Source organism: Salmo salar, chromosome ssa03, assembly GCF_905237065.1.
Source record: "Salmo salar chromosome ssa03, Ssal_v3.1, whole genome shotgun sequence".
Lineage (NCBI taxonomy): Eukaryota > Metazoa > Chordata > Actinopteri > Salmoniformes > Salmonidae > Salmo > Salmo salar.
Window position 1 is genome coordinate 9,857,204 of NC_059444.1, and position 21,211 is coordinate 9,878,414.

The following is a 21,211-nucleotide window of genomic DNA, read 5'->3' on the forward strand; positions in this document are numbered from 1 at the left end:
GAAACATCTCAAGGATGATCAATGGAAACAGGATGCACCTGAGCTCAATTTCAAGTCACATAGCAAAGGGGGCTAAATACTTATGTAAATAAGATATTTCAGTTTTTGTTTTTTTATACATTTGCAAACATTTCTAAAAACCTGTTTTCGCTTTGTCATTATGGGGTATTGTGTGTAGATTGATGAGGATTTTTAAAATGTATTTAATCAATTTTAGAACAAGGCTATAACTTAGCAAAAGTGTAAAAAGTCAAAGGGTCTGAATACTTTCCAAAGGCACTGTATTTAATAGCAATTAACAAGTAGGAGTGACAGACTGAGTGACAACAGAGTAGACAACAAGGAGAAGCAAAGACAATTGGAGTGACAGAGACAGACAGACATTGTCAGCAGAGAAGATGCAGAGACAGATTGCAACAGAAAGGCAACAGAGGCGCTGTTAGTGGTGAGTTGTATCTCCAGTGGTGCTTTTACATGTTGTATTTGTCTTAAAACATAAGCTGGTTAAAAAGAGCTGGTTAAAAAAGGAGTGTTTCACCGTCACTGGTACAGTAAAAATTGAGAAACGCTGTACTATAGTTGCCTATGTTGTGTCAGTAGCATTAGTCTTGTGTGAGGGTGTGTGTGTTTGTCCCAGTCTGCCCCTGCTATATAGCCAACCTTATGGTTGCTTATGTTACTAAAGCATTATCCATAACTAGCGACAGGAGGGTCTCTACGATTGTACCTGCTCACTAAAACCGAAAAATAGGAACAAGTACAGTAATTGGCATAAGGTCAATTTGAGGTCTACCGTTTTTTATTTCCTATTGTTAGCAGGGATATGAATTTACAGATAGTGCCACTTGAATCTAATGTCACACTATCATTCCCATTTCTGTTCACGAGATCTTTTTTACCTTTACTAAACTAGGCAAGTCAGTTAAGAACAAATTCTTATTTACAATGACGGCCTAGGAACAGTGAGTTAACTGCCTTATTCAGGGGCTGAACGACAGATTTTTACCTGGTCAGCTCGGGGGTTTGATCTTGCTACTTTTCGGTTACCAGTCCAACGCTCTAACCACTAGGCTACCTGCCGCACCAAAATCTATAGCATGTTGATACAAATCAATCAGGAGCATGAATAAAGTTTGAGGGATTTTTTTAAGGAAAGAATTTGTTTATTGTGTCAGATTCATCATCATTACTCTGTACCAGCCAAATGAAATGTGCTTTTGCAAGAGCCTGTGGGTATCAAACGTTGTTTAATATGGACTGGTCAAATATTAATATTTAGTCATATTTAGTGGGATTTACATTTTCCACAAATGTTGTGATAAACCTAATTTGTATTTCGGCTACTATATCATTTGGATTGGTATGTCATTGATATGCAATCTTGCCCTTTTTAGATGTAGCATGCATTGGCCTAAATAATAATATAAATGATCCATTCATTCGGGCTAGCTATATAGCTTCAAAATATGATGTTTATCTCATGGAATCATTGCATTCATAGTTACAGCTAAGCATTTACCCCGGTTGTCAATGTAAAATATCCGGTTGACCTTTATAATTAGCCGCTTTCATTTCGCGAACTTCACGAGCAAACTGAGTGGATGGCTGGGACCGCACACTGGACAGCAGTTTCAGTGAAGGAACGAGAAACAAGGGCATATCGGAAAGGAACCTCTAAACACACTGCTGGCCTGTCTCGAGAGCGAAATTGGGAATGTTTTCCTTGTCAACAACAGTCCAACCACAGGTAAAACAAAAAAAAAAGTAGCTAGCTAGCTTACTTTAACGTGTCAGCTAGCTAGCCATTAACAGTAGCTTAGTGTTGTTTACCTGTTAACGTTACAGTAACTAGTTAGCCATAGTTATGCTAAGTTAACCGTAGCTGGCTGTCAATCCTTTCTTGGCAAGGAGTGAAGTCTATGTAACGTTGGGTAGTGCTGTTGACCCCAAAATATAGTTAGTGTGCAGTTTGAGGGATATCTTGTAAATTTCAAAAGGTTTTAAAATATACTTTCACCTGCCCACGGCCGTTGCTAGCTAGATGAGTTAACGTTCTCTAGCTAATGCGTGTTACTGCTGTTGACTGCACAAATCTCGATGTTAAAAACTGCGTCAGTGTGGCACTAACGTTACCCAGGGTTTCTGGTCTCCTTGGGTAGTTGCAGCAATCTAGCTAATTCTCACAGCTAAATTAGCTAGTTTAACGTTACGTCAAGCCAACTGCTGGCTAACGTTACTTCACAACTGAGAAGTAACTCCTGAAATGTAGCTAACTAGTTTATGCTACTATTACGGAATGTCAGGTGGACAGCTTGCTACATTGCAGCGAGGTCAGGGTCTGGACCCGACATGGATCATGATGGAGAGGCAGTCAGGGGTCTGCAGAATAGTATCCCAAGAGCCTTTATTTTAGTGCAGCAGTGATGTAGGGGAGGCTGTAGCTAGCAGCCTGAACTTGACTGATTTGTGAAATAATGTAACTAGACAGCTGTTGGTTTTGTGGCACCTGCGTAGTCTGTTCTGTTTTGATCCTCATGAGTAGACACTGTCACCTAGAGGGCTGCTGGTGTCCAATCCCAGGTACCGTCTCCTGCCGGTGTGCCCTTGAGCAAAGTATTTTACTCATACACAGCTCCAGGGGCAGCTGGATGAGCTGATATTAGCCAACTGACCACAATCTGATTTCCAAACATGTTTGATACACTCGAAAGCCATGTACTAAATAAGAACAGAAGAATGGACCTTTTTGCTTTTTAATTGAGATTTAAAAACCATCAAATGTAATAGATCTGACATTTTACTGCAGTAAACTTACACGATTTAGTCACTGAAAACGACTCATTCATACTACCCTCAGACATTAAAATGTCACCGACAGACGATAACATGATTATAGAAAATGTTGACTAAAATGTGAAGACTCAATTGAGACTAACCTAGAAAAATCTCACACAAGCTGCCCCGTTTGAAATGTTACTCCTCTGGGCCCGGTTTCCCAAAAGCATTTTAAGGCTACGTTCATGAGAACCATAGGATCCTATGGCTCTAACTATGAACTTGGCCTTAACATGCTTTTGGGAAACCAGGCCCAGGTACAATCAAAATGTACTTATCAGGACTGACAGCCAACAAAGTCAAATAGTAGTCTAAATCCTAAAGATCTGAGTAATGTTGATTTAAAAAAAAAAAAAAATACAAGGATAATATTGGTGAACAAAACCCACACAGAAGTGAATATCTGTATGTCTTAATGGATACATTTTTAGGGATGTTGAATTGAAAGTTGCACAGTCCAGATAACAATAACCATTTAACCCCATAAAAAGGTGAATGCAATATCTACACTGAACAAAAATGCAACATGAGGTACAGTTCATATAAGGAAATTAGTCAATTGAAATAAATGAATTAGACCTATGGATTTCACATGACTAGGAATTGGTCAGATACCAACAACAACAAAAAAGCAGGGGGTGTGGCTCGGAACCAGTCAGTATTTTCCTCATGCAGCGTGACATCTCCTTCGTATAGAGTTGATCAGGTTGTTGATTGTGGCCTGTGGAATGTTGTCCCACTCCTCTTCAATGGCTGTGTGAAGTTGCTGGATATTGGTGGGAACTGGAACATGCTGTTGATCCAAGATCCCAAATGTGCTCAATGGGTGACATGTCTGGTGAGTATGCTGGCCATGGAATAACTGGTACATTTACAGCTTCCAGGAATTGTGTACAGTTCTTTGCGACTTGGGGCTGTGCATTTTCATGCTGAAACATGAGGTGACGGCGGCAGATAAATGGCACGACAATGGGCCTCAGGATGTTGTCACTATCTCTGTGCATTCAAATTACCATCGATAAAATGAAATTGTGGCAATAGCTCTGGTGAACATTACTGCAGTCAACATGCCAATTGCACACTCAACTTGTGTGACAAAACCGCACATTTTAGTAGCCTTTTATGTCCCTCACACAAGGTGCACCTGTGTAATGATCATGCTGATTAATCAGCTTCTTGATATGGCACACCTGTCTGGTGGATGGATTTCTTAGCAAAGGAGAAATGCTCACTAACAGGAATGTAAACACCTTTTGCACAATTTGAGTTGCTTTTTGTGCGTATTTAAAATGTCTGGGATCTTTTATTTCAGCTCATCAAACATGGGAGCGACACTGTACATGCTGCGTTTTATATATTTTTTCTGTGTATGTTCATGACAGTGATCACCCGAATAGGCCACCCTCATCTGATCATGTAGTTTTCTATCAAAAATTAGGCTATACTGGCACACACATTTTTACAAACTAGATAAAGGGGTACTGTCGCTGGCTGGGCTGTCGCCAAACATCATCCTGCTTATGGCACCGATAAAGCTATTACAGTCACTGGCGGTAACTGGCTTCTTGGTGACTTCTCTATATTCTTCCCCGTTTCATTTTCTTCATCCACCCTCCCCGTTTCATTTTCTTCATCCACCCTCCCCGTTTCATTTTCTTCATCCACCCTCCCCGTTTCATTTTCTTCATCCACCCTCCCCGTTTCATTTTCTTCATCCACCCTCCCCGTTTCATTTTCTTCATCCACCCTCCCCGTTTCATTTTCTTCATCACTTTCTTCCACTGGTGGAAATCCTGCTTCCTCGCTTTTTTCTTTGGAGTGAAAGTAGCATTTGACTGGAGGTTCACTGTTGGCCTTATCCTGCTCTGCCTCCCTCTTAACTTTGTTTGCTGCACCAGGGGGACGGCCCCTTTTCCGTGGGGAACCATCATAGATAAGGGGCTTGGTTCCATCCTCCATCTTGCGTGGGCGGCCTCTTCCCCTAGGCTCAGTGACTGGAGGATCATCGCGTGTATAGATACGCGGCCTTCCGGGGGGCCGCCTTGGTTGGCTTTCCTGCTTTCTATACTCTTCCCCCTTGGGTGTTAGGATCTTCCTTATCGATTCAACTTTACTGGGCCGGCCATGCTTATTAGGGGAGGGGGCAACCACTTTTCGGGGTCGGCCACGCAGCGGCTTCCTTATCACCTTCAGCATCTTGGGTTGTGTAAACACTGATACTTTAGGCCTACCTCTGTTAGGTGTTATGGGGCTACCCAGTAACTTGGAGACAGATCCTTTAGGCCTACCCCTGTTAGGTGTTATGGGACTACCCAGTAACTTGGAGACCGATCCTTTAGGCCTACCTCTGTTAGGTGTTATGGGGCGACCCAGTAACTTGGAGACCGATCCTTTAGGCCTACCCCTGTTAGGTGTTATGGGACTACCCAGTAACTTGGAGACCGATCCTTTAGGCCTACCTCTGTTAGGTGTTATGGGACTACCCAGTAACTTGGAGACCGATCCTTTAGGCCTACCTCTGTTAGGTGTTATGGGGCTAGCCCCTAACTTGGAAACGGATCCTTTGGGCCTACCTCTCTTAGGTGTTATGTGGCTAGCCCAGAGAAAGCTAGTGGGGTCACTGGGGGTAACTGGCTTCTTGGGGTCTTCTCTATATTCCACCTTCCACTTTTCACTTTCTTGATCCACCCACCCTGTTTCATCTTCCTGATCACTTTCTTCTACTGGTGGAAATCCTGCTTCCTCGCTTTTTTCTTTGGAGTGAAAGTAGCATTTGACTGGAGGTTCACTGTTGGCCTTATCCTGCTCTGCCTCCCTCTTAACTTTGTTTGCTGCACCAGGGGGACGGCCCCTTTTCCGTGGGGGAACATCATAGATGGGGGACTTGGTGGCAGCCTCAGTCTTGCGTGGGCGACCTCTTCCCCTGGGCTCAGTGACTGGAGGATCATCGCAGGGATAGATATGCAGCCTTCCGCATGGTCTTGGTTGGCTTTCCAGTTTCTTTAGCTCTTCTTCCTCATCTGGTGTTAGTATCTTCTTTGGCCTACCCCTTTTCAATTGAACTATACTGGGCCGGCCATGCTTATTAAGGGAGTCAACCACTTCTCGCGGCGGCTTGCCCATCACCTTCAGCATCTTGGGTTGCGTAAATACGGATCCTTTCGGCCTACCTCTCTTAGGTGTTGTGGGGCTAGCCCCTAACTTGGAGACAGATCCTTTAGGCCTACCCCTGTCAGGTGTTATGGGACTACCCAGTAACTTGGAGACCGATCCTTTAGGCCTACCTCTGTTAGGTGTTATGGGACTACCCAGTAACTTGGAGACCGATCCTTTAGGCCTACCTCTGTTAGGTGTTATGGGGCGACCCAGTAACTTGGAGACCGATCCTTTAGGCCTACCTCTGTTAGGTGTTATGGGACTACCCAGTAACTTGGAGACCGATCCTTTAGGCCTACCTCTCTTAGGTGTTATGGGACTACCCAGTAACTTGGAGACAGATCCTTTAGGCCTACCTCTGTTAGGTGTTATGGGACTACCCAGTAACTTGGAGACCGATCCTTTAGGCCTACCTCTGTTAGGTGTTATGGGGCTAGCCCCTAACTTGGAGACCGATCCTTTAGGCCTACCCCTGTTAGGTGTTATGGGACTACCCAGTAACTTGGAGACCGATCCTTTAGGCCTACCCCTGTTAGGTGTTATGGGACTACCCAGTAACTTGGAGACCGATCCTTTAGGCCTACCTCTGTTAGGTGTTATGGGGCTAGCCCCTAACTTGGAAACGGATCCTTTGGGCCTACCTCTCTTAGGTGTTATGTGGCTTGCCCAGAGAAAGCTAGTGGGGTCACTGGGGGTAACTGGCTTCTTAGGGTCTTCTCTATATTCCACCTTCCACTTTTCACTTTCTTGATCCACCCTCCCCATTTCATCTTCCTGATCACTTTCTTCTACTGGTGGAAATCCTGCTTCCTTGCTTTTTTCTTTGGAGTGGAAGGAGCGTTTGACTGGAGGTTCACTGTTGGCCTTATCCTGCTCTGCCTCCCTCTTAACTTTGTTTGCTGCACCAGGGGGACGGCCCCTTTTCCTTGGGGGACCATCATAGATAAGGGGCTTGGTGGCATCCTCCGTCTTGCGTGGGCGACCTCTTCCCCTAGGTTCAGTGACTGGAGAATCCTTGCGTGGATAGATACGCGGCCTTCTTAGTTGGCTTTCCAGTTTCTTTCTATCCTCCTCCTTGGGTGTTAGGATCTTCCTTATCGATTCAACTTTACTGGGCCGGCCACGCTTCTTTGGGGAGGGGTCAACTGGTTTTCGGGGTAGGCAAGCCGCCGCGAGGCTTATCACCTTCAGCATCTTGGTTTTCATAAACACTGATCCTTTAGGCCTACCTCTCTTAGGTGCTAGCCCCGTAACACCTAACTTGGAGATGGGTCCTTTAGGCCTTCCCCTCTTAGGTGTTGAGGGGTTACAATTAGACAAGGCATTATCTGACTTGGAGACTGATCCATTTTTGGGCGGCCTACCCCTTCCCCTCTTAGGTGTTGAGGGGTTACAATTAGACAAGGCATTATCTGACTTGGAGACTGATCCATTTTTGGGCGGCCTACCCCTTCCCCTCTTAGGTATTGAGGGGTTACCATTAGACAAGGATTTATCTGACTTGGAGACTGATCCATTTTTGGGCGGCCTACCCCTTCCCCTTTTAGGTGTTGTGAGGTTACTATTGGACAAGGCTTTATCTGACTCCTCTTCACTGCCAACATCTACCTGCACTTCAGAATTGGTTGCCTCTTCTTCCACTTCCATTTGAATCTCCATTCCTTCTATTTCATCCTGGTTCAGTGCCATTCTCCGATGGACCTGTGATCTTCAGGTGCAAGCCACTGAAAGACATTGACATGGTTACTTATTTTTTTTAATGTAAATTGCCCTGAAATGAAAGACAAATCTGCCCAAATAGTTTTTTTTCTTCTGATTCCATGCAATTCTATTAGGACAGCAATAAGGTCAGTGATTTGAAATCGGATATCATTAAGTTGGTTTACCGATACGGTTTGTGGTAAAAGCCGACCCAACCATAGGTTAAATAACTAACTACACTTTTTATAGGGTTAGGGTTCCCACACGGCCATATTTCCATGTTACAGAGCTTGTTTGCAGAAAACAGACAGACATGTACCTGTGCTAATTGGCTATGTCTCCGAACACCTGTGTGTAAATGGAAGACTGATGCCACAAACGTGTTGTCACTGAAAAATGTTGGCTGCAACTGTGTTAAGTGTACAGTAAGTATATTTAGCATTTGTTTGTCATTTTGTGATATGAAAGTAGAGGGCTTTGTTTCTAGAACCGTACCGCAATTGAGAATCAATTCCCGTTTAGATGGGAGTATTTGGTTGTTTTGGCTGCCAGAGCTAATTCGCCTCTAAACAGAACATCTAAGGTCTTTGGACTATAAGGTGTAATGTTCAGGGTGGGCTCAGCTCCCCTGAATCCAACCAAAGTCAAACTTGAGGGGTCTCTAAATAATGCTAATTTTAACCATTCTATTTGTTTAAAATGCAGTGGTAAATGTTTTAGTTATAAATATGGAGGGGGGGGAGCTTCCAAATGAAAACAACCTGGTTTAAACCATTTATATCAACGTGGCTGCACAAAGTCTTCCTGTCCATGAATGGTACTGTAGAATTCTATCACTGGCTAGAAAGAGGGACTGTCCACTCGGTGCTGAATTTCAACCCAAGCTGAGCTCCTTTTAAAAAACGCATAGATTTTCCTTTGTACTTCCTAATTTGCCATTTGTTTGCCATGCGTCCTTGATTTAAAAAGTTTATTCCAATGCATTAGATTAATCCATTGATTAATCATTGTTTGCTTTTGTCAGTCAGCTGTTTAGAGCGCTCATTGCTTTGTTTTTCAGGTGCGCCATGGATATGTGTTCAGAAGTAGATATTTAGACAACTAGACTCCAACGCTCATCCAATCCATTCCACAAGTATATGACAGTAGGCCTATAGTTGACTCTTTCCGTTAGAACCATTCGATTTTGCAATGGCATAGGCCTTCATTATTTTGGATTTGTGCGCCCATGATGAAATGTTACATAGGTATAGTTACACTTATAGTGCACTTTCTGAGATCTCCAAGATCCAGAATTTGTACAGGGTTTAAGTTCAATTGTTAAATGCTTAATAATGACATAACACTCATTAATGTAAGGAAAGAAAGGTAGCATTCAATTAATGAATTGACAACTTATGAACTAGGGTGTAAACATGTTTTTATTCAACTGTGCCTATTATATTGAATGTAGACTACCTGTTTGTGTAAAATTGCCTAGTCTGAGGGTAGGCTACCGGCAGTGGTGTAGGACTAGTGGAGGGTAAACTCCATTTACCCACCTTTTTCAGAAAAATGCATTGAAAGTATAGGGAGCGTTACTTTTTCCCCCACCACGATCGGTATTCAGTTTACCCACCAATGTTCCCTCACTTTTTCCGGCACTGAGCAAATTTCAGATCTGCTGAGAGCAAACCTGAACATTGAAAATTGTGCGCATTTTACTGTGAACAACTGAGGTTGTACCCACGTTAAGTTACAACTAACAGTGGCCAAGTAAGCTACTGTGGCTATTTGATCATAATGTAGGCCTACCATCAAAAACAATGGAGAAAAATGCATCCCATAACATTAACATAGAACAGCTATTTATCATTCAGCCTACAGTAGCAGCCAATGTGTGGTGTTCAATGAGGCATACATTACATGACTGAAATGAAGACAAAAAAAAAACGAAATGGAAAAAAAACATGCAGGGCTTGACATTTACCCACTTGTCTTTCAGACAAGGAGGTGACTGAAAATGTTGTTAAGATGCAAGAAACCACTTTACAAAATAAAATGCGTTAGTATTCCTATACCATTATTAGAGAATTAGACAAATTATGCTACCCTCTGCCTATTGGCTACTTAGCTTATTCAAGCATGTCTCAATCTGACACTGCCCCTTTTAAGACAACAAAAAAGCTCTTTATCTGACTCGCTTTTCAAAGATATCTTAATGTATAGGTTTTGTGCACTTGTACGACGCGATCACTCCCTATTGCTGACTACAAAATGATCGTTAACTGGGCTAATAACTCAACTAGCAAAGGATATGAACAAAATGTGCACACATGGCTACATGCAGATCTCGCTTTGATCTCAAAACAAGTGCATCTACTCACGACCGCTCATGCTGTAAACTCAGTCCAGTGCAATGCAAATGGCACAGATCCATATACGGCTATGGTCTATTTTAGAGGTTGACCGATTTATGATTAACACCGATACCAATTTATTGGAGGACCAAAAAAAGCCGATACTGATTAATCGGCCGATATGTAATTAATGACAATTACAACAATACTGAATGAACAATGAACACTTATTTTAACCTGTTATGGCTAGGGGGCAGTATTTTCACGGCTGGATAAAAAACGTACCCGATTTAACCTCTCTGGGCTAGGCGGGACGAATTCGTCCCACCTACGTAACAGCCACTTGAAGCCTGTGGCGCGATTTTGAAAACCTTAATCATATTTACTATTATAAAAGTTTGATTACCTTTTGTTGTCTTCGTCAGAATGCACTCCCAGGACTGCTACTTCAATAACAAATGTTGGTTTCGTCCAAAATAATCCATCGTTATATCCGAATAGCGGCGTTTTGTTCGTGCGTTCCAGACACTATCCGAAATGGTAAAGAAGGGTCGTGCGCATGGCGCAATTCGTGACAAAAAAAATTCTAAATATTCCATTACCGTACTTCGAAGCATGTCAACCGCTGTTTAAAATCAATTTTTACGCCATTTTTCTCGTAGAAAAGCGATAATATTCCGACAGGGAATCTCCTTTTCGGCAAACAGAGGAAAAAAAATCACAAAGGCGGGGGCGGTCGGGTCATGCGCCTAAGCCCAGAGTCCCTTGATCGGCCACTTGAGAAAGGCGATAATGTGTTTCAGCCTGGGGCTGGGATGACGACATTCAGGTTTTTCCCGGGCTCTGAGCACCTATGGACAACGTAGGAAGTGTCACGTTAGAGCAGAGATCCTTAGTAAATGATAGAGATGGAAAAGAAGTTCAAGAAATGGTCAGACAGGCCACTTCCTGTAAAGGAATCTCTCAGGTTTTGACCTGCCATTTGAGTTCTGTTATACTCAGACACCATTCAAACAGTTTTAGAAACTTTAGGGTGTTTTCTATCCATATGTAATAAGTATATGCATATTCTAGTTACTGGTAGGAGTGGTAACCAGATTAAATCGGGTATGTTTTTTATCCAGCCGTGTCAATACTGCCCCCTAGCCGTAACAGGTTAAGCTGGTTACTACTCCTGCCCAGTAACTAGAATATGCATATAATTATTGGCTTTGGATAGAAAACACTCAAGTTTCTAAAACTGTTTGAATGGTGTCTGTGTATAACAGAACTCATATGGCAGGCAAAAACCTGAGAAGATTTCATGCAGGAAGTGGCCTGTCTGACAAGGTGTCGTTCTTCTTGTCTCTGTTTATTGAAGAGTGAGGATCTTAGCTGTCCCGTGACACTTCCTACGGCTGCCATAGGCTCTCAGAAGGCGGTAAAATGCTGAATCGTGGCTTTGCAGGCTCTGGCTGAAAAAAAGTAGCGCGTTTGGGTAGTGGCTGGTTACAGTACTGTGAGACTCAGGCGCGTGCCCGCGTCGACCGAAAGCTTTGTTTACTTTCCTCTGTTTAGCTAAATGGACATTCCCGGTTGGAATATTATCGCTTTTTTTACGAGAAAAATGGCATAAAAATGGATTTTAAACAGCGGTTGACATGCTTCGAAGTACGGTAATGGAATATTTAGATTTTTTTGTCACGAATTGCGCCATGCGCGCGACCGTGATTTACCATTTCGGATAGTGTCTGGGACGCACGAACAAAACGCCGCTATTCGGATATAACGATGGATTATTTTGGACCAAACCAACATTTGTTATAATAGTAAATCTGATATTGGTGAGTGCTAAACTTGCCGGGTGTCTAAATAGCTAGCCTGTGATGGCTGGGCTATGTACTTAGAATATTGCAAAATGTGCTTTCACCAAAAAGCTATTTTAAAATCGGACATATCGAGTGCATAGAGGAGTTCTGTATCTATAATTCTTAAAATAATTGTTATGCTTTTTGTGAACGTTTATCGTGAGTAATTTAGTAAATTGTTAGCAAATTCCTCCGGAAGTTTGCGGGGGGTATGCTAGTTCTGAACGTCACATGCTAATGTAAAAAGCTGTTTTTTTTATATAAATATGAACTTGATTGAACAAAACATGCATGTATTGTATAACATAATGTCCTAGGTGTGTCATCTGATGAAGATCATCAAAGGTTAGTGCTGCATTTAGCTGTCTTCTGGGTTTTTGTGACATTATATGCTAGCTTGAAAAAAGGGTGTCTGATTATTTCTGGCTTGGTACTCTGCTGACATAATCTAATGTTTTGCTTTCGCTGTAAAGCCTTTTTGAAATCGGACAGTGTGGTTAGATAAAGGAGAGTCTTGTCTTTAAAATGCTGTGAAATAGTCATATGTTTGAAAAATTGAACTTTTTGTATTTTTGAGGAATTTTTAATTCGCGCCACGCCTATCATTGGATATTGGAGCAGGTGTTCCGCTAGCGGAACGTCTAGATGTAAGAGGTTAACTTAATATAATACATCAATAAAATCAATTTAGTCTCATAAATAATGAAACATGTTCAATTTGGTTTAAATAATGCAAAAACAAAGTGTTGAAGAAAGTAAGTGCAATATGTGCCATGTAAAAAAGCTAACGTTTAACCTCTATGGGCTAGGTGGGACGCAAGCGTCCCACCCGTGGTGCACTCCATCAACAGCAGGTGCATTTCAAGAGCGGCAAATTTGAATCCAAATAAATGTCAAAATTCAAATTTTTCAAACATACAACTATTTTACACCCTTTGAAAGATAAACATCTCCTTAATCTAACCACGTTTTACGATTTCAAAAAGGTTTTACGGCGAAAGCATAAATTTAGAGTATGTTAGGACAATACATTTACAAGAGTTGTGTGTAATGTTTTGTCAATTCAAAGACAGGGTCACCAAAACCATAAAACCAGCTAAAATGATGCACTAACCTTTTACAATCTCCATCAGATGACACTCCTAGGACATTATGTTAGAACTAAAAATGCATGCATTGTCTATCAAGATCATATTTATATCCAAAAACAGCGTTTTACTATGGCATTGATGTTGAGGAAATCGTTTCCCTCCAATAACCGGCAGTCAAGTCAGCACCACAAATTAAATAATTAAAATTAGAAAACATTGGTAAAATATTATATTGTCATTTAAAGAATTATAGATTTACATCTCTTGAACGCAATCAACTTGCCAGATTTAAAAATAACCTTACTGGGAAATCACACTTTGCAATAATCTGAGCACTGCGCCCAGAAAAATACGCGTTGCGATACAGACTAGCCGTCATGTTGGGGAGATCTAAAATCGAAAATACTATGTAAATAATCCATTACCTTTGATTCTCTTCATCAGATGTCACTTCCAGGTATCACAGGTCCATAACGAATGTAGTTTTGTTCAAAAAAGCTCATCATTTATGTCCAAAAATCTCCGTCTTGTTAGCACATGATCTAAGCCCGCCGGACTTCACTTCATGAACGAGGGGAAAAAATATATTTACGTTCGTTCAAACATGTCAAACGTTGTATAGCATAAATCATTAGGGGCTTTTTAACCAGAACATGAATAATATTCAAGGTGGACGAATGCATTCTCTTTTATAACGTATTGGAACGAGGGTACCCAACATGAACTCGCGCCAGGTGTCTAATGGGCCATCATCGTTCCATGGCTCTTGTTCGGTCAGATCTCCCTCCAGAAGACTCAAAACACTTTGTAAAGGCTGGTGACATCTAGTGGAAGCAATAGGAAGTGCCAAAATATTCCTCAGCCCCTGTGTTTTTCAATGGCATAGGTTTAAAGGTAATACAACACATCAGGTATCCACTTCCTGTCAGAAAATGTCTCAGGGTTTTGCCTGCCAAATGAGTTCTGTTATACTCAGACACCATTCAAACAGTTTTAGAAACTTTAGAGTGTTTTCTATCCATATATAATAAGTATATGCATATTCTAGTTACTGGGTAGGATTAGTAACCAGATTAAATCGGGTACATTTTTTTATCCAGCCGTGCAAATACTGCCCCCTAGCCCTATTAAGTTCCTTGCTCAGAACATGACAACATGAAAGTTGGTGGTTCCTTTTAACATGAGTCTTCAATATTCCCAGGTAAGTTTTAGGTTGTAGTTATTATAGGACTATTTCTCTCTATACCTTTGACTATTGGATGTTCTAATAGGTACTTTAGTATTGCCAGCCTAATCTCGGGAGTGAATAGGCTTGAAGTCATAAACAGCGCATTGCGAAGAGCTGCTGGCAAACGCAGTAAAGTGCTGTTTGAATTAATGCTTACGAGCCTGCTGCTGCCTACCACTGCTCAGTCAGACTGCTCTATCAAAAATACGAGCCTTAGTTTCCAGATTTGACCATATTAATAACCTATCATTTCGAAAACAAAACGTTTATTCTTTCAGTGAAATACAGAACCGTTCCATATTTTCTAACGGGTGGCATCCATAAGTCTAAATATTGCTGTTACATTGCGAAAGCTTGAAATCGGCCCTAATTAAATCGGCCATGCCGTTTAATCGGTCGACCTTTAGTCTATTTGCATATAGGTCTACTGCAGCTCCGGTTGTTTGTGCCGTACCAGTCTGTGTAGAGTACGGGCTGAGACGTGCATATCAATGCAATAGAATCATACTCCGATATGTTCTGCCTACAAAAACATCTCTTGCATAGTTTGTTTTGTTTCAGTCTGTTGCATTGAAAGTGGCTAATATTGCGTTGATTCGACCATTGAGTTAACAGGGGGAAACTCTAGAATAGTGGTCACCGACCTTTGAGTTAAGATCAGAGTCAAAATGCAAGCCGAGATCTACCCCAGTTTTTTTTTTAAACATTACTTAATGTAAACCCACGCAACATTTAAAAATAATACTATCAATGAGGTTTGTGTAGTAAGCTATAGACCCAATACATTATCACAGCATATTGGCTTTGCTTGAATTGCCCTGTTGTTCAGGCCATTTTGTAACATTTTAAGTAGGCTACAGGATCACACCAGTAATAGATCCATTGTTGTATTACTCGTGAAGCACAGCTGAGCGAGCATACCTTTTTAAATAAATTGGCTTTTTATTTTAAAATGGGCCGATGGTGCCTGCAGCAGACTGAGGGTTCACCTCAACATTCTTCCGTTCTCCCTTACCAAAAAGGGACACATCTTCCAGATGATGGCGAAATTCGAGTCGCACAGCATTATGTCTGCCTCATGCACAAATTCATGTTGTTACTCCCTATGAACCAAGAAAGTTAAATGTATATTCTCTATTAAAAAACACCCAAGCCGCTAATAATAACGGAAGCCTATAAATACACTTTTCTACTCATTCATTACTGCTGCACTGCTTGTTGTAGCGCTAAGTGGAAATGGGAAGAACGCAATTTATGGCTTATAAAAGTGTTGAATACAATGTTGACAGTGCTGAGTGAACTTAAAAACTCACTCAAACAGCATATCTACGTTACTGCAGCCACTCATCTGAGCCATCCGTTTGGCCAGCGGTAGGCCTATAGTGCACCTGATTTGTACCTTCAGACACATGAAATGTTTCAAAATGGCAACAGTTCGCTGAATCGGGTGCACCTACCGAAAACAGCTCGAGATTAATAAAATAAGTAAATAGGAACACGGCTTTATCGTTTTTTTTTTTTTACAGAAATGTTTGGCTACAGTTTAGAAGGAAAATTGTTACCCACAAAAAAAGTTTAACCACTACATCACCTGCTACCAGTTGGCATATTTGAAGTTCATGGTAATACCCATTGTAATCTAGTCTAATAAATTGACCGTGTGTGTTATTTTGACCATTCTGTTTTCCCGGGACAGTTTCAGCCCCTTTTCAGGTCGCCCGACTTTACAAGTAACAAAAGTAAAGTCTGTAAGCAAAAGTAACATTTGTAAGCAAAACTCATCCATTGACGTAGACTTAATCAATATGAGCATAATCAATGGCAATCGCCGAACGTCATTAGGCACACTTCTTTGTGTTTTGTAAACAGATGTCTTTCTATTCATATGAAATGGCGCGAATATACATGCAATGCACTGATTTGATGCTGGGGTTATGAGTGGACGAACATGCAGTTAGTTTACTTTAAGTGTTTTGTTTGACAAAGACGACGACTGGTTGTTTATGCCTTTATGTTATTTGTTTTATTTAATTTATTGTTGACATCTTTATTATTACACCCATAAGACCCCGAATGGTACGATGTAATTCGCACTCTGAACATTAGCAAGGTAGCGAACGTTACACCACGTTGATGTTAATTATGACATTTTAACGTTTATGATATCAAATGCCTTTGCATGGTATAAATGTCCACATTGTGTTATTCTACCCACACAACACACGTATTCCACAAGCAACAAAGCAGTATGATGAGAAAAGGCGTATGCATAAGCCCGGTTTGCTAAATCCAAGTTTCTCCAACGTTAACTCTACTGATGTTAGCTAGCAAGACCACAGATGCAAGGGAAAACATTTGTGACCGCCATTAGCAGGCTAGCCAGCTCGTAGCGTGTTTAACCTCAACAGTGCCGCCAGAATTATAGGTTACACAAAAGTGTGTGGTAGTAACGGCAGGTTGGACAATCAATTATGCTAGCTGGCTACGTTAGCTAGTTACATTAGCTCCTTGATTGCTATTTGTTTTTTAATGTTAACCTTTTATTTAGGTCCTTGATTGCTAACGTTAGTTGAGTAAAAATACACGGCATTCATACATTACCTTGAGGAAATCCTTCGTTTCACCACATGAAGCTCTAGAAATGGTTCTCTGTCGTTGTTGTTAGCTACCACGTCTGGGGGGGGAATAGCTTAAAAAAATCTTTACAACCGTATTTGAATTTGCAACCGCTTCCGGTCCATCCAAGGTTCATTGAACTAAGTGCAAATTATATTCTTTTTTCTCCTTCATTTCCAATTCTACCACAGACAAAAGGGGTTCGTTATCAGTATCTTTGCTGCTACTTTGCTCTTCTGTGGGGTTTCATGACGATTGGCGTGATTTTGTTCTGCTCACAGTATTTACTATAGGACACTGGCCATTATTACTTTCTATGAGATATATATATATATATATATTTTTTTTTAATTTGCGGATAGTCTGGGGCACATTACAACACTTTGACTTTATTTACAAATGAAGCATTTGTGTTTGAGTCCGCCAGATCAGAGGCAGTAGGGATGACCAGGGATGTTCTCTTGATAAGTGCGTGAATTAGACTATATTCCTGTCCTCCTAAGCCTTCAAAATTTAACAAGTACTTTGGGTGTCAGGGAAAATGTATGGAGTAAAAATACATTTATTTTCTTTAGGAATGTAGTGAAGTAATAGTTGTCAACAATATAAATAGTAAAGTACAGATTCCCTATCTGCGACTTAAGTAGTACTTTAAACTATTTTTACTTAAGTACTTTACACTACTGAAAATAATTTAAAAAAAAACGTATGTTCATAAATAACTTGTCTATGCTTTCTGCTTATTCAACCTAATATGTAAGCTATATGTCCTTAGTTCTCCTTCCTTTTTTCCTTCCTTACTTCCATCCTTACTTGTTTCCTTACTTTCCTATAATAAGATACTTTGGGAGAGTCCCACATTGTGCATGACTGTGTGTTGTGGGACACAGTTTTAAATTGGTCTTGTAGTTTCAAACTAAACAGCAATTAGCGTGTTTGAGCTGATGTCTTCCTGTTGTGTGTTGCCTGGCAGGTCACTGTCCCCCTGAGTCACCTGATCAATGCCCTCCAATACCTGAAGACCGCAGTGGGCAGCAGCAGTGCCGCTGCTAAACCTCAGCATAGAGAGCATGCCTCGGAACAGGACTTGCAGAGCACAGAGGTAAACGCATGTGCACATGGCCTACAGCTTGCAGATCTGCAAAGCAGCTGGCAATACTGTTCTGTCCAGCTGTCATGGGCAGCCTAGCTATATGGAAAACAAGGGGATTTCTGTATCCATAAGTGGCGATATACAGTGCTTTCGGAAAGTATTCAGACCTCTTGACTTTTCCACATTTTGTTACGTTACAGCCTTATTCTAAAATTGATCATGTATTCTTTTTCCTTAATCGAGACACAATACCCCAGAATGATGAATCGAAGCAGGTTTTTAGACATTTTTGCTAATTTATTACAAATAAAAATAAATCTTATTTTTACATAAGTATTCAGACTATGACACTCGAAATTGAGCTCACGTGCATTCTTGAGTTTTTTTTCTACAACTCCGAGTCCACCAGGAGTCCAGTTCAATTGATTGGACATGATTTGGAAAGGCACACACCTGTCTATATAAAGTCCCACAGTTCACAGTGCATGTCAGAGCAAAAACCAAGCCATGAGGTCAAAGGAATTTTCCGTAGTGCTCCAAGACAGGATTGTGTCGAGGCACAGATCTGGGGAAGAGTACCCCAACATTTCTGCAGCATTGAAAGTCCCCAAGATCACAGTGACCGCCATCATTCTGAAATGGAAGCAATTTGGAACCACCAAGACTCTTCCAAGAACTAGCTGGCCGGCCGGCCAAACTGAGCAATCGGGGGAGAAGGGCCTTGGTCAGGAAGGTGATCAAGAACCTGATGGGCACTCTGACAGAGCTCCAGAGTTCCTCTGCTGGAGTGCTGCAGAGTTGGTTGTCCTTCTGGAAGGTTCTCCCATCTCCACAATCAGGCCTTTATGGTAGAGTGACCAGACGGAAGCCACACCTCAGTAAAAGGCACATGACAGCCCTCTTGGAGTTTGCCAAAAGGCACCTTAAGACTCTGACGATGAGAAACAAGATTCTCTGGTCTGATGAAACCAAGATTGAACTCTTTGGCCTGAATGCCAAGCGTCACATCTGGAGGAAGCCTGGCACCATCCCTACGGTGAAGCTTGGTGGTGGCAGCATCATGCTGTGAGGATGTTTTTCAGCGGCAGGGGCTGGGAGACTAATCATGATCGAGGGAAAGATGATTGTAGCAAAGTACAAAAATCCTTGATGCAAACCTGCTCCAGAGCGCTCAAACTTGGGTGAAGGAAACTCCCCAAATACAGGCGTGCCAAGCTTGTAGCGTCATACCCAAGAAGACTTGAGGCTGTAATCGCTGCCAAAGGTGCTTTAACAAGGTACTGAGTGAAGGGTCTGAATACTTACATAGATGTGATATTTCAGTGTTTTTTAAATTTGCTAAAATTTCTAAACCTGTTTTTGCTTTGTCATTATGGGGTATTGTGTGTAGATTGTTTTTTTTCTCCCTCATCAATCTAATCCATTTTAGAATAACGCTGTAACAAAATGTGTTAAATATCAAGGGGTCCGAATGCACTGTGTCTGTAACCTTTGAAATGTTTGAATCCTTTTCAAATGTAATATAATTTGTGGATTGAAATAAAGCATTTTAAAGTGTGTTCCGTGTGTGTACCTGTACTTTATATATACCAGTACTTTACTGGTATCCTTTTGTATATAGCCAAGTTGATGAAAACATTTTTTTAACCTTTTTTTAAAATTTAACTAGGCAGGTCAGTTAAGAACAAATTCTTATTTTCAGTGACGGCCTAGGAACAGTGGGTTTAACTGCCTTGTCCAGGGGCAGAACGACAGATTTTTACCTTGTCAGCTCAAGGATTCGATCTTGCAACCTTTCGGTTACTAGTCCAATGCTCTAACCACTAGGCTACCTGCTGTGATTAATGTGTGTGTATGTGTATACACGTACACTTTATATATACCAGGTGTGTGTGTGTGTGTGTGTGTGTGTGTAGCCAAGTTATCATGTGGATTTATTCCTTGTTATTATTTTTCTATTATTAAAAAAATAATAATCTCTCTACATTGTTGGAAAGGACTCATAAGTAAGCATTTCACTGTTAGTCTACACCTGTTGTTTATGAAGCATGTGATGAATAACATTTGATTTGTATGCGTAGCCCACGTGGAGCCTGAGGGACCTGGGCCTGTCTGACCTGGGCATGGGGCAGCTGGACGAGCTAGTAAGCGCTATGTTACCACGTCTGAGTCAACAGGGGGCGCTGTCCTCATCCAGCCCCAGCCAACAGGCATGGAGGATCTCTCACCTCTCCTCACATTCCTTCTTCTACAACAAGCATGGTGAGGCGAAGGACACGTCTACAGTTGAAGTCGGAAGTTTATATACACTTTGGTTGGAGTCATTAAATCTAGTTTTTCAACCACTCCACAAATGTATTGTTAACAAACTATAGTTTGGCAAGTCGGTTAGTACATCTACTTTGTGCATGACACAAGTAATTTTTCCAACAATTGTTTACAGACATTATTTCACTTATAATTCACTGTATCACAATTCCAGTGAGTCAGAAGTTTATATACACTAAGTTGACTGTGCCTGTAAACAGCTTGGAAAATTCCAGAAAATGATGTCATGGCTTTAGAAGTTTCTGATAGGCTAATTGACATAATTTGAGTCAATTGGAGGTGTACCTGTGGATGTATTTCAAGGCCTACCTTCAGACTCAGTGCCTCTGCTTGACATCATGGAAAAATCAAAAGAAATCAGCCAAGACCTCATAAAACAAATTGTAGACCTCCAAGTCTGGTTCATCCTTGGGAGCAATTTCCAAACGCCTGAAGGTACCACGTTCATCTGTACAAGCAATAGTACGCAAGTATAAACACCATGGGACCACGCAGCTGTCATACCGCTCAGGAAGGAGACGCGTTCTGTCTCCTAGAGATGAACGTACTTTGGTGGGAAAAGTGCAAATCAATCCCAGAACAACAGCAAAGGACCTTGTGAAGATGCTGGAGGAAATGGGTACAAAAGTATCTATATCCACAGCAAAATGAGTCCTATATCTACATAACCTGAAAGGCCTCTCAGCAAGGAAGAAGCCACTGCTCCAAACCCACCATAAAAAAGCTAGACTACGGTTTGCAACTGCACATGGGGACAAAGATCGTACTTTTTGGAGAAATGTCCTTTAGTCTGATGAAACAAAAATAGAACTGTTTGGCCATAATCACCATCATTATGTTTGGAGGAAAAAGGAGGAGGCTTGCAAGCTGAAGAACACCATCCCAACCGTGAAGCACGGGGGTGGCAGCATCATGTTGTGGGGGTGCTTTGCTGCAGGAGGGACTGGTGCACTTCACAAAATAGATGACATCATGAG

The 21,211-nt window shown here is 41.5% G+C and overlaps 1 protein-coding gene across 3 annotated transcripts in view; it reads left to right on the forward strand.

Annotated features, from left to right (window-relative positions):
- Positions 1-1,551: 1,551 nt before the first annotated feature.
- The window catches only part of LOC106598156 (ATP-dependent zinc metalloprotease YME1L1), a 33,877-nt gene continuing 14,217 nt past the window's right edge, over positions 1,552-21,211 (forward strand). For 2 of the 3 annotated variants that reach the window (XM_014189227.2, XM_014189229.2), the window contains exons 1-3: positions 1,583-1,747; positions 17,787-17,915; positions 19,988-20,168. In XM_014189227.2, the coding sequence (XP_014044702.2) occupies positions 1,715-1,747; positions 17,787-17,915; positions 19,988-20,168 (343 nt within the window). In that variant the 5' untranslated portion in view covers positions 1,583-1,714. Of the gene's footprint in view, positions 1,748-17,786; positions 17,916-19,987; positions 20,169-21,211 lie in introns of all 3 variants that reach the window. The other variant, XM_014189223.2, reaches the window with a different exon arrangement.